At 43.4% G+C, this 12,199-nt stretch overlaps 1 protein-coding gene across 10 annotated transcripts in view; it reads right to left on the reverse strand.

Annotated features, from left to right (window-relative positions):
* Window positions 1-12,199, reverse strand: part of Osbpl3 (oxysterol binding protein like 3) — a 197,469-nt gene that overhangs the window by 18,119 nt on the left and 167,151 nt on the right. For all 10 annotated transcript variants that reach the window (XM_045135889.1, XM_004652803.2, XM_004652801.2 and 7 more), the window contains 3 exons: window positions 10,320-10,383; window positions 5,967-6,045; window positions 3,942-4,086 (listed from right to left, as the gene is read on the reverse strand). In XM_045135889.1, coding sequence (XP_044991824.1) covers window positions 3,942-4,086; window positions 5,967-6,045; window positions 10,320-10,383 — 288 coding nt within the window. The remainder of the gene's footprint in view (window positions 1-3,941; window positions 4,087-5,966; window positions 6,046-10,319; window positions 10,384-12,199) is intronic.

The raw sequence follows: 12,199 nt of genomic DNA on the forward strand, positions 1-12,199 counted from the left end.
TTTTTTTTTTTTGAGACAAGAGTCTTGCCTGGCTGGCCTGGTACTCACTAGGTATCTAGGTTGGCCTTGAACTCATGATAATCCTTTTGCTTCAGGCTCCCAAATCCTAGGATTACAGGCATGCACCACACACCCAGCTCTCTATTCGCTCATTTCTGAATCAGATTGAATTCCTGCTACACAATTCCTTATAGATTTTGTATATTAACACCTGTTCACACAAGTTTGCAAACATGTTCTCCTGTTACACAGTAATCTCTTCACTCTACTTTTTTTTTTTTGGCTATGTAAAAGCTTTGTAGTTTGATGCAGTCCCACCTGTCTGCCTCAAGTGTTTCATAAACAATCATTGTGCAGGTCAGATCACAGAGCTTCTCCCACTGTGTTTTCTCTGAGTAGTTAGTTCTCCGCTTTCAGGTCTGATGTTGAAGTCTTTAATCCACTTTGGTTTCTGTAGCTGATGTGAACTAAACATCTACGTTCACTCTTTTGCACGTGGCTATTCAGGCTTTCCAACCCCATTTACAAGGGTGACTGTACTTTCCTACTGTGTGTTATTGGCCTCTCTGTTGAAATCAAATGACTGTAACTGTCCGCATTTGTTTCAGGGCTCCTGTCTGCTCCCATTAGTATTCTGTATTCATGCCTGGACTCTGGCTTTTCTTAAAAAAGGTCTTTAGTTATTTGATTTAAAAAAAGTAATGGTTAACCTTATCTATTCAGTTTGTAAGTCCATAACCAACATTTATTTTATTTTGGGTGGGGTGGGGTTCTTGCTCTAGCCCAGGCTGACCTGGAATTCACTCTTTAGTCTCAGGGTAGCCTTGAACTCACAGTGATCCTCCCACCTCTGCCTCCCAACTGCTGGGATTAAAGCCTGCATTACCATGCCCGGCCATAACCAAGAATTATTTAAGATACTTTTCTTTTTCCTACTTTCATCACATGCAGTGTAGGAACACAAAGCTCAATTCTCCTCTTAGACATCAGCGTGGGTATTTAAACATCAGCAGTTGGTTGACTTTATAGCCCTGTAGCTTTCACTACTCTAGATTAAAAAAATAACTCATGGGTTGGGGATTTAGCTCAGTGGATGAGTCCCTGGATTCAGTCCTCAGCACCAAAAAACAAAACAAAAAACCCTCATAATTCTTTATAGCTAAAGAAACTGGTCATTTTCAAACCAATGATAGTTTGAAATTTTAGTTTAGTTTCTTTTATTTTCTCTAACACTAAGCCTGTTTACCCAGATGGCAAGAACCATGCACATGCCTCGTGCTCACTGTGGAGTGCTTGGGGTCTGGGACGGAGCCTGGCCAGTGGCTCCATCCAGCTCAGCCCAGTGTAGGTAGACTCAGTCTGTTTACGCAGTACCATATCCAGCCAGCAGAGGGAACTCCAACTCTCTAGAGGTGATTTTTTTTTTTTCTTTTTCAAATCTCCAACTACTTGGTTTCCTGTAACATCTTTATGAAGAACAGAAAGCATCTCTCCACAAATCAGAAATTCTAGCACTATTAGAGCCTGATGCAGAAGCCATGTCTGAAGTCAGCTGAGTGGCATTTTCAGGTCATATCCCGCTGTTGCAGTGTCTCCCCTTCAAGGCTTTGGGAAAGATTCAAAAGAGGGCACAGCAAGCACAGCAACCTCTCAGAGACCGAGAAACTGGAGATTGAATTTTCCAGCCAAGTAACAGCGAGGAAAATAAGAGTCCAGACTCTTGGGTTTATTGGGAAGCAGGGTCATATTTTCACTTAGAAAACCTGTCAACAAATCCAGTGCTGACAATTGTACAGGAAGCCACAAGGGTACATCCACATTCTCCGGGTGACTGGCGTCTGCTTTCAGATGTCTTCACCACCGCGGGCATCTCCACTGTTCATCTATCATAGTTGCAAACATCTCTTCCCTGAGGTCAAGCGTGCTGGTGCGCTCATGTACAAATCCCAGCACTTGGGAGGCAGGAGGACTGCAAGCTTGAGGACAGCCTGAGCTACACAAAACCTGTCTGCAAACAAATTAGCTAACTTCCTCCTTCTTTGGCACTGGATGAGAGCCAGGTGCGTGGCAGACATGGAGTGAGCACAGAGGCGATGGATGTCAGGCCTGGCGCTCTTCACTGCGCCAGAAGAGACGCATCCCTGCTCCAGGTGGCCTCTGGCTTCTTCTTCTTTTTTATTTCAAAATTAAACAAAGTTTATGTAGTTAGCATCTGATGTGACATGAAATGTCAGAACTCATAATATTGTTCACAAAAGGCATATGCACTTGTAGATTACTCAGTGTTTTATATTTTGTCATATCTTACTGAAGAAGCATCATAACAGAACGACTTGAGAATAAATTTTCTGCCTGTCTACAACCACGTTTGACTTATGAACTATAACAAAGATCCTGATCAAGCCCACCGGCGTCCCCTGTGGGTTACAGAGGTGCAGAAGGGACTGCCGTCGCTTGAACCTCATCTTTGTGTTTGGGATTTTTTTTTTTAATTTTTATTTATTTCAGAGCAACAGACACAGAGAGAAAGACAGATAGAGGGAGAGAGAGAGAATGGGCGCGCCAGGGCTTCCAGCCTCTGCAAACGAACTCCAGACGCGTGCGCCCCCTTGTGCATCTGGCTAACGTGGGACCTGGGGAACCGAGCCTCGAACCGGGGTCCTTAGGCTTCACAGGCAAGCGCTTAACCGCTAAGCCATCTCTCCAGCCCTGTGTTTGGGATTTTTGATCTATTCCTTGACAAAGGCAATTGGTCAAAGCTACTTTGAGTACACGAGATTCTTAAGGGTGAGAAGATTCTTTCTAGGGGGAGAGGAAGTAGGGAAAGACGTGAGGTCAAGGCAAGTGGAAGGAGACAATCCTATGTGTTTTTTTCCGTGCCTGGCTCATCTTGCCACTTACCTGGTTGCTACAAGCCTTTGCCGTGTGCACAGGCGCAAAGGCTTCGGCAGTGATCAGGACAGACCTGGCTTTTGTTCTTCTGGTGTCAAGAATGGTGAGGAGGGTGTGGAGAACAGAGAAATGGGGAAAGCAATAACTAGAAAGCTAATTTCAGTGGTGACAAAAACTATGAAGAAAATGGGATATGAAATGAGAGTGGAAGACAGATTGTGGAGGGGGTGGTCTGGGGAGAGTGGCCAGGCAGGAGAAAATGGGGAAAGAGAGAAGCCCAGTGTGGATGGGTAAGAGGGCAGTAGGAGCAGAATGGAAGGAGGAGGGGTGTGTATGTGTGGATGTGCGCTATGACTGCAAGTGTGTTCAAGGGTTGAGAGTGGGCAGTGGAAACTGGGCAGGGCCTTGTGGGTCACTGTGAGGATGATGGCTTCTGCTTTGAGAAAGATGGGTTTGCTCAAAGCAATGAGATGGCATGACTTTCCTTATGGTAAAATTTACAAATAGAATCTATCCTTCCCTCTCTCCCTCCCCATCGTTCTGTCCAGGGCTTCATTATGTAGCCCAGACTGGGCTCAGTCTCACAGCTCTCTTGCCTCAGGCTCCCGAGGTTAGAATTACGAGTGCAGTTTTATGTGAACCATTTTTTTAAGTAGAAATTTCAATAGTATTAAGTACACCCACCATATTATAGAATCATCACAACCATGTATTTCCAGAGCTTTTTCATTTTTCCAAACAGAAACTCGGAACCCCTTAAACACTAACTTTCCATTCCTCCCCTCCAGCCACCGCTCCATTGTCTTTCTTTCTCTATGAACTTGACTCATATAATTAGAATCACACAGGATAAGTCTTCTCATGTCTATCTTATTCCACTTTGTTCAGTGTCTCCATGTGCATCTGCGTCATGGTATGTGACATGTTTTTAAGAGCCCCTCTGGCTGTGCAATGAGGACAGGTGGTAGGAGGCTGCAAAGGCAGGAGGAGGGAGTCAGGAAGGGCCACAGCCCGGTTCAAAGGTCAGAGTTCAGGGCCACGCAGGTTACCTTTATGAAGTTCACTTTGCAGTGGCAGGAGTCATCATTGAGGTTCTTGATGACAATCTCTCCATAGTGCTCGATCCACCTCTGTCCACTTAAGATGTTATGGATGCAAGAGGTCACCTTGTTCCACTCAAAATGATCTCCGAAACTAAACGGAGGGAAGGAGTAAAAGTATGATTCCCTGAACTGCTGCTGAAGATGCGAGCAGACATTTTTATCTGGTAAAAGTCCTGCATTGGGGCATTTCTCCCTTCATCCACAGACCTCACACTGACTGAGGCTCTTGAAGCTCCATACACTGAGGCTCTCCAAGGCTTCAGACACAGAAGCAGGTGGCCTCTGGGCCATGAAGAAGGCAGCTGAGAGTCTGAGGCGACATGTCTGCAGCTCTGAACTAGGGAAGGGGATAGGAGCAGGGGTGTAGGGGGCTCACACAACTTACTACTTACATATTATTTTCCTCTTTTACCATAACCAAGTATGTAGTAAGAGCAAAGTCAGCATTGTAAGTGTCTGATGCATGTTCTCTGTCTACTCTTCACAGCTGCCTATAAAGCAGGCCGTGGATTACCCCAGGTCACAGGGGATGGCACTGGGGACAAGAACGGTGCAACAGTCTAACAAAGGTCACAGAAACACATGGCAGAGTAAGCGTGTGCACCTTGGTATCTGTTACAGAGCGTGGAGCATTTAGCTGTATCTAAGATTAGGGCCATGTCTGTCTCAAGGGAATTCTGACAGTGAGGCAGGACCACAGTGGTAAAGAAACATTACCATTCTTAATCTTGTTAGGAAATAGAAGTGAGGTTTTTTTAAATTAAAATTTATTTATTTATTTATTTACAAGGAGAGAGAGAGAATTGGCATGCCAGAGCCTCTAGCCACTGCACAGGAACTCCAGATGCATGTGCTACTTTGTGCATCTGGCTTTATGTGGGTACTAAGGAACTGAACCTGGGTCATTAGGCTTTGCAAGCAAGCACCTTAATCCGGAACTGTCTCTTCAGTCCAGAAGTGAGCTTTTTGGTTGTTTTGAGGTAGGGTCTCATTCTAGCCCAGGCTGACCTGGAGTTCACTATATATATATAGTCTCAGGGTGGCCTTGAACTTGCAGAAATCCTCTTATCTCTGCCTCCCAAGTGCTGGAATTAAAGGCATGTGCTACCATGCCCAGCTAAGAAGTGAGTTTTTTAGAAAAAAGTTTCCACTCAGGGCTGGTGAGATTGCTCAGTGGTTAAAGTGTTTGTCTGCAAAGCCTAATGTTCCAGGTTTGACTCCTCATTGCCCACATAAAGCCAGATGCACAAAGTAGCACATACATCTGGAGTTAGTTTGCAGTAGCTGCAGGCCCTGGCATATTCATTCTCTCTCTCTCTCTCTCTTTCTGCTTACAAATAAATAATAAACATATTGTGAGAGTGTGTGTGTGTGTGTGTGTGTGTGTTTGTATTGGCTTTTTGTTTTGTTTTGTTTTTCAAGGTAGGGTTTCACTCTAGCTCAGGCTGACCTGAAATTCACTATGTAGTCTCAGGGTGGCCTTGAACTCATGGTGATCCTCCTACCTCTGCTTCCCAAGTGCTGGGATTAAAGGCGTGTACCACCATACCCAGCTGAAAATACTTATTTATTTTAATTTATTTAAGAGAGAGAATGGGTGTGCTAGGGTCTTCAGCTGCTGCAAATGAACTCCAGACGTATGTGCCACCTTGTGCATTTTGGCTTATGTGGGGGACTGAGAATTGGAACCTGGGTCCTTAGGCTTTGTAGGCAAGTGCCTTAACCACTAAGCAATCTCTCCACCACATTTTTTAAAAAAAAGCTTCCACTTAAAGAACTTCACTCAACAGGAGGTATTTCTCTGTGAGAGAAAGAAAACAGGAGATTGTGAGCCTGCCCAGATGAGGTAATTTGCCAAACAGATTAAAAGAGAAACAACATTCTCTCAGTGCAGAGGAAGGTGGGTACCCTGTCCCTAAAGTGAATTCTTGGCCTGAACTCTGTGAGGTTCCTATCCACAGATGCACTTACGCTGGCAGAATCACATGGGTTGTGCCAATCGGGACAATTTCCATAGATTTGCCCCAGAATTTATTTTTCCATCTCACATCTGAAATGAAATACAAAACATTACATATTTAGAGAGAGCTGGATAGATAAGAGTTCTCAGGCTCAACAGTCATTCTACAGCACAAGCTATCATGATAAAGTTAATTCTTTCATAGGATAGCTTTCAACACATCATATATATGCACATATATTGTGTGTGTTATATACATACGTACATACACCAATTAGGTCCCTGAAACAGAATCAGGGAAACCAAAAGTCCTTCTCCTAAACGAGTTAACAGCTTTAAGGGCAAAAACAAATGAAAAACAACTAGCTACGACTCCATAGACACAGGTATACCTGAGTGTACTGCAAGGTGAAAAGGAATGAGAGCTGAAAGAATGATCAGTTATGCTTGGGGAAGGTATGAAGAGGTTTGCAGAAGGGGCCATTCAAACAGGGCTTTGTGGAATACAACGGTGTTCACCAGGCAGGGTAAACTAAAGCAGGAGAAAGAGAGCACTTGAAAAAGCAGAGGTGTAAGATAGAAGAGTGTGGTTCTGTGCTATAGGTCGGAGATCATTTAGGGAGAAGAGTAGAAAGTCAGACTGAGACAAACAGTGTGCTCTGTAAGACTGACCCAGAAGTCATGCTTGATTTGCAGTGGGGAAAATAAACAGGGAACTGATATGATTAGATACACACTTGGCAAAGACAAGTCAAAGCAATATGGAGAATGGAGCATAGGTTGGAGAGATTAAAAGCATGGCAACAAGGTATCAGGCTGCCCAGGAGACAAACAAGAAGGAAGGGAACCAGGTCAAAAGCTGTGAGATGCAGTAGTGCCTAGACAATAGAGAATGGGAAGTAGAATGAAGCTGGGAAAGGGACATTTACAGTGATGTCAGCTTCTCCTACTTGCATGAATAGTGGTACCAACCGAGGAGACGGGGAACAACAAAACAAGAAGAACAACGAAGTCCATCTAGCTGCTCCCCGAGGACAGGTGATGGAGGGGAGCACAGGTGGAACTAGGAAGATGGTGGTGGGGAGGGGCCAGGCCCGTGGTCCAGATGAGAGAGGTGGGCGAGTCGGTTTAGATAAAATACTCCAAATTGGCGAATTTGAAAGAAATTGGAAGGAAGGGTGATATCTGCTAAAGGGATTCTTTCTGGAGTGATGAAAATATTCTAAAAGTAATTGAGGTAATGACTATACAACTCTGTGACCACTGAATTATATACTTTAAGTGGGTAAACAGTATAGTCTGTGAACATATCTCAATAAAATTATTACCAAAACTAAAAGAGAGAGCTAGCTTCTTAAGGAAAAATAAGAACAATATAGTACTGAAGTTATAGCTTCCTAAGGGCAAAGGAGATGGACACAAAGAACATTCAACTCCTATCAAACCAGAGATCCAGAGACACAGAGGCTCCCAAAACTTCATCACTGAGACCTAAAACAAACCCATCATAGCTCAGGGAAATTTGTGGAAGAAGGGGCAGGAAGATTGTTAGAGCTACATGTTGAGATATTAGGCACAGAGACATTGCCTCTTCCCCATAACTGATGGCTAACCCCACAATGCACGACCCACAGTCCCCAACGAGGAGGGTCCCTGTGGAGTGGGGAGGTCAGGAAAGAGGCTAACGATGTACCAACATGGCTGTATACATACTGTGTACACAACTAATAATAAGTTAAAAAAACATAAAGACTAGAGAGATTGCTCAGTGGTTAAGGCGCTTGCCTGCAGAGCCTAATGACCTAAGAGTTCAATTCCCCAGTACCCATGTAAAGCCAAATACACAAAATGAGACATGTATCTGGAGTCCATTTGCATTGGCTGCAGGCCTTGGCATGCCCATCTACCCCCTCCCAGTGTCTTTCTGCTTGCAAATAAATAAATAACAAAAAGTATTTTTTTAAATAACATAAAGGTTGAGTTTGGTTTGGCTAGTTTCTTGCCACATATAAACTGTTATCATTTGATTTAAGATGGCAGTGCATTGAAGATATATACCTTGAATCTTAACTAACAACTAAGACACAAAACCAAGAAGTATCAACAATAAGACAAAGGCAAATCCAATGGGATTATAGAAAGTACTCAATTAATTCAAAAGAAGACAGAAAAAACAAGAAAAAAAGGAATGAGGAACAGAAACATAAAGCAAATTATAAGAGGATATATTTCAGCCAACTAAATAAATGGTATCAATAATCACAATAAATATAAATGGACTAACCAACCTAATTAAAAGGCAAGGAAATATGAGATTAGGTGAGAAATATTTGGGGGGTCATGCTCCTAGAAAACAGGTAGAACCACCCAGGAACGGAAGAGGAAGAAAGTTTATAACACTTTTTCCCAGAGAACATTTAGAGGACACCCTCTGATTAACACGCGCACACACACATGCACACGCACACAGCTTTATATAAACAAGAAGCACTTATTGACTATACTGGTCCAGTAACATTTAACAATTAGGAAGTTAGGAACCCAAAGAGAAATATTTCCAGGCTTTGATGAGAGGTAAAGGAATTTCAAATCAAGTTTTATTTTTAAGCTTTAATAACAAACATTAAGTAAGTGTTCCTTTTAACTTTAACCTGATAATAACGGTATCTTCCAGAGAGGTGAACTGGGTGGCAGAAGCTGGTAAAGACAGAGATGGAGAGGTGGTACCGCATACTCAGGGTACTCTTTTGTGCTTCCAAAATGTCACAATCATATGTTGTTTATGTACATGTGTACATAAAGGTGGTGTGGGGAATCAGGTGACATTGTTAGTAGAGGAAACATATTAAGAATTGACAGGTGCCCAATGACACTTAAGAGTTTCTCATTATGCTATACTCCGACATTTGAACAAATGAGGTTGTTAACAAAATTAACCTGTCTAGGAATGTTTGCTGCATCGTTTGTTCTCAAGAACAACTTCTACCCTTCTCTTCCCACCCCCAATTAGAAGCTTGAACAACAGCCAGTCAAAACAACCTCAAAAATGTACAGCAGGGGCTGGAGAGATGGCTTAGTGGTTAGGAGCTTGCCTGTGAAGCCTAAGGACCCCGGATTGAGGCTCGATTCCCCAGGACCCACATTAGCTGGATGCACAAGGGGGCGCACGCATCTGGAGTTAGTTTGCAGTGGCTGGAGGCCCTGACATGCCCATTCTCTCTCTCTCTCTCTCTCTCTCTGCCTCTTTCTCCCTCTGTCTGTCACTCTCAAATAAATAAAAATTAAAAAATTTTAAAAAATGCACAGCAGGGGTGGGGGGTGCACTGGAAGGATGGTTTAGCAGTGAAGGCGTTTGCCTGCAAAGCCAAAGGACCCTGGCTCGATTCCCCAGGACCCAGGTTAGCCAGATGCACAAGGGGGTGCACGCATCTGGAGTTCGTTTGCAGTGGCCACAGACACTGGCGCACCCATTCTCTCTCTCTCTCTGTCCCTCTCCTTTCTCTGCCAAATAAATAAATATATAAAATATTTTTTTAAAAATGTACAGCATGGGCTGGAGAGATGGCTTAGCGGTTAAGCGCTTGCCTGAGAAGCCTAAGGACCCTGGTTCGAGGCTCAATTCCCCAGGACCCATGTTAGCCAGATGCACAAGTGGGCGCATGTGTCTGGAGTTCGTTTGCAGTGGCTGGAGGCCCTGGCGTGCCCATTCTCTGTCTCTCTCTATCTGCGTCTTTCTTTCTCTGTCACTCTCAAATAAATAAAAAAATAAAATAAAGATATAAAAAATATTCTTATATTAAAAAAAATATACAGCATGGCTGACAATACAGCTCAGTGGTAGAATGCCTGCCTTTTGAAATTTTATGACCTCTAGCACTACTAAATCAAAAACAAGAAAATCATACCCTAAACATCAATATAACTAAAGCAAAACATAGCCCAAAACAATGAGCTGAAAAGAAGTCAGCAGTGTTGAATGATATTGTTCAAATAAAGTTTCAAAAACAAAAACAAAAAAAAAGTACTGTCTACATTACAATAAGTAGGTAGAAATATCTAGTGTTTCTTACACCCAGTGAGGTATTTCCACTAGCTGTGGAGAAAGACAGAGGACACTTACAGAAACACATAATGGGGCTCAGACAAAGTCTGAGGATGCTTTTCAAAAGGCAAAACAAAATGAGCTACTGAATTCTTAATATCAATGAGTGAATGCCAAGTATAAATTACTGTTCAGAAATGACAGGCTAGCTCATAAGTGGGGCAGATCCTCTATAAGACCTTACTGAGCTTGACAGCAAACCCTAAAGAAAATAAATCCTTGATGTTGTACAAACTGGATGTCAAATATATTAGTACATTACCTTGCCAGAAAACAAAATTTCCAGACTCAGCATGACAAGCAGATATAGGTGGATGGTGGCTGACCTGATGGAAACAAATATCAAAAAATACAAAAATATGAGTAAACTTTTGTGTCCTGAAATTCATTCCTTGTCCCTTGAGCAGGTACAGTGTTTAACTGAAGAAAAACCACCTTAGTTTCCTGTAGCATTCTGTCCTCAAGAGGGCGCTCCTGACCAAGTCAGCTCTGACTGATGCAGCCATGAACTGAAGCCTCAGGAAGCTTCTCTGACAGCCTGGCTCCCACAACCCACAGGGTACCAGCATGATGGCAAGGTGCATGATAAAAAGAAGGCCATTTGAGGGCTGCCATATCCTAAGTCACATGACCGGACTTTAGTTACAGTGTCATATCTTCTTGGTGCTCTTGGTGTTTGGGAGGCAGAGATGGGGTCCTTGTGACTTGAGGCCAGTCTGGGACCACAGCATGAGTTCCAGGTCAGCCTGGGCTTGAGCAAGACCCTATGTGAACACACACCGACAAGCCTTGGCTGTTCTACTTCTCGGGGGTCTCACTCTATGCTGTAATTCAGTACTAGTGAAACCTGAGTCTTGCTGGCAGTGGTGCTTCCAGAACTTTCTGGGATTTAGCTGGTTCTTTGCAGTGGTATTTTAAGCATCTAGTCTAAAGCCTTTTGTATGATTAATGTGGAGACTGAAATCAGAAATTTCAAGCTATGTTTCCCAAACCACAGTATTTAAGTTGCAGTAGAGGGAAAACCCAGACTTTTGGTTTACCTCAGTGGTTTACAAACTTTCAAAACAAAAGCGCTAAGCAACCATGCCATCTTTTCAAATCCATCCTGAGAACTCAGAATTCCGAGCCCAGCCTGAGATGAGCAGCTGTGTGTGTGAGTGTGTGACGGAGGAGGAGGACGGGGGATGACGTCCACAGCCCCTTGCTCGGGACCCCTGGCTCCACATAGGGACACAGTTTGCAAGCCACTTTCGCATTGGAAAACACACCAGAATGATGTGGAGCCACCGTGCCACAGTGGCCACAGTCTGCAGGTGGACCGACTGAGCCAAAGAAAAGCAGACACCAAAACAGTGTACACTTCTTTCTGATTATTCAAAGAATGGAAATCCCGGCCGCTAACCAAGGAGCAACAGAGGCACTGTTGCTTGGCTTCTCTTAGCTCCCCACAAGCCCCCCTTCCAGGAACACTAGTCCCCTGCTGGCCATTGGGTTTCACAGCAATTCTCACTTCAAGCAGTGACTTATAATCCTGCCTCCTCTCATTAATGTGACCCTGCTTTTCTTTGTCATCAGTTTAACACACACACACACACACACACACACACTCCATTTAGCGATCCTTCATGTAATAAATGCCGCATCATTTTCTCCCTCTTGTCTCCCACCACATAGCTCTCAAAATAGACTAGTGAACTTTAACCCGTGGGATCATATAAAATAAGATCAGCACGAGACACCCCCTACTTCTCTGCCCACTATGGAGCGCAAGAGGAGCCACGAAGTCCCTCTCATCCCACCACACATTAAAAAGTAGATCATATTCACCCCAAAGAAGCAACTCAGTAATGGGGAAGGAAGCATGATAGCCTTGATCAAGAACCTAGGATCTTTACAGGTAGAGCCAAATATAAACATCAAAGAAAAATGGTATCTAAAAACTATGTACCTGTTCTGTAATAATTTTAAATTCTATAATACAGGGATAAGTATACTGTCCACATGAATTAGAAAGGAATGCTAGTATATATAATTAAGTTATATATGACTATATAAAAATGCAAGTATGGGGCTGCAGAGATGGCTTACCCGTTGAAGGGCCTGCCTGTGAAGCCTAAGGACCCAGGTTTGATTTCCCAGTAC

Source organism: Jaculus jaculus, chromosome 16 (genome assembly GCF_020740685.1).
Source record: "Jaculus jaculus isolate mJacJac1 chromosome 16, mJacJac1.mat.Y.cur, whole genome shotgun sequence".
NCBI classification, from domain to species: Eukaryota; Metazoa; Chordata; class Mammalia; order Rodentia; family Dipodidae; genus Jaculus; species Jaculus jaculus.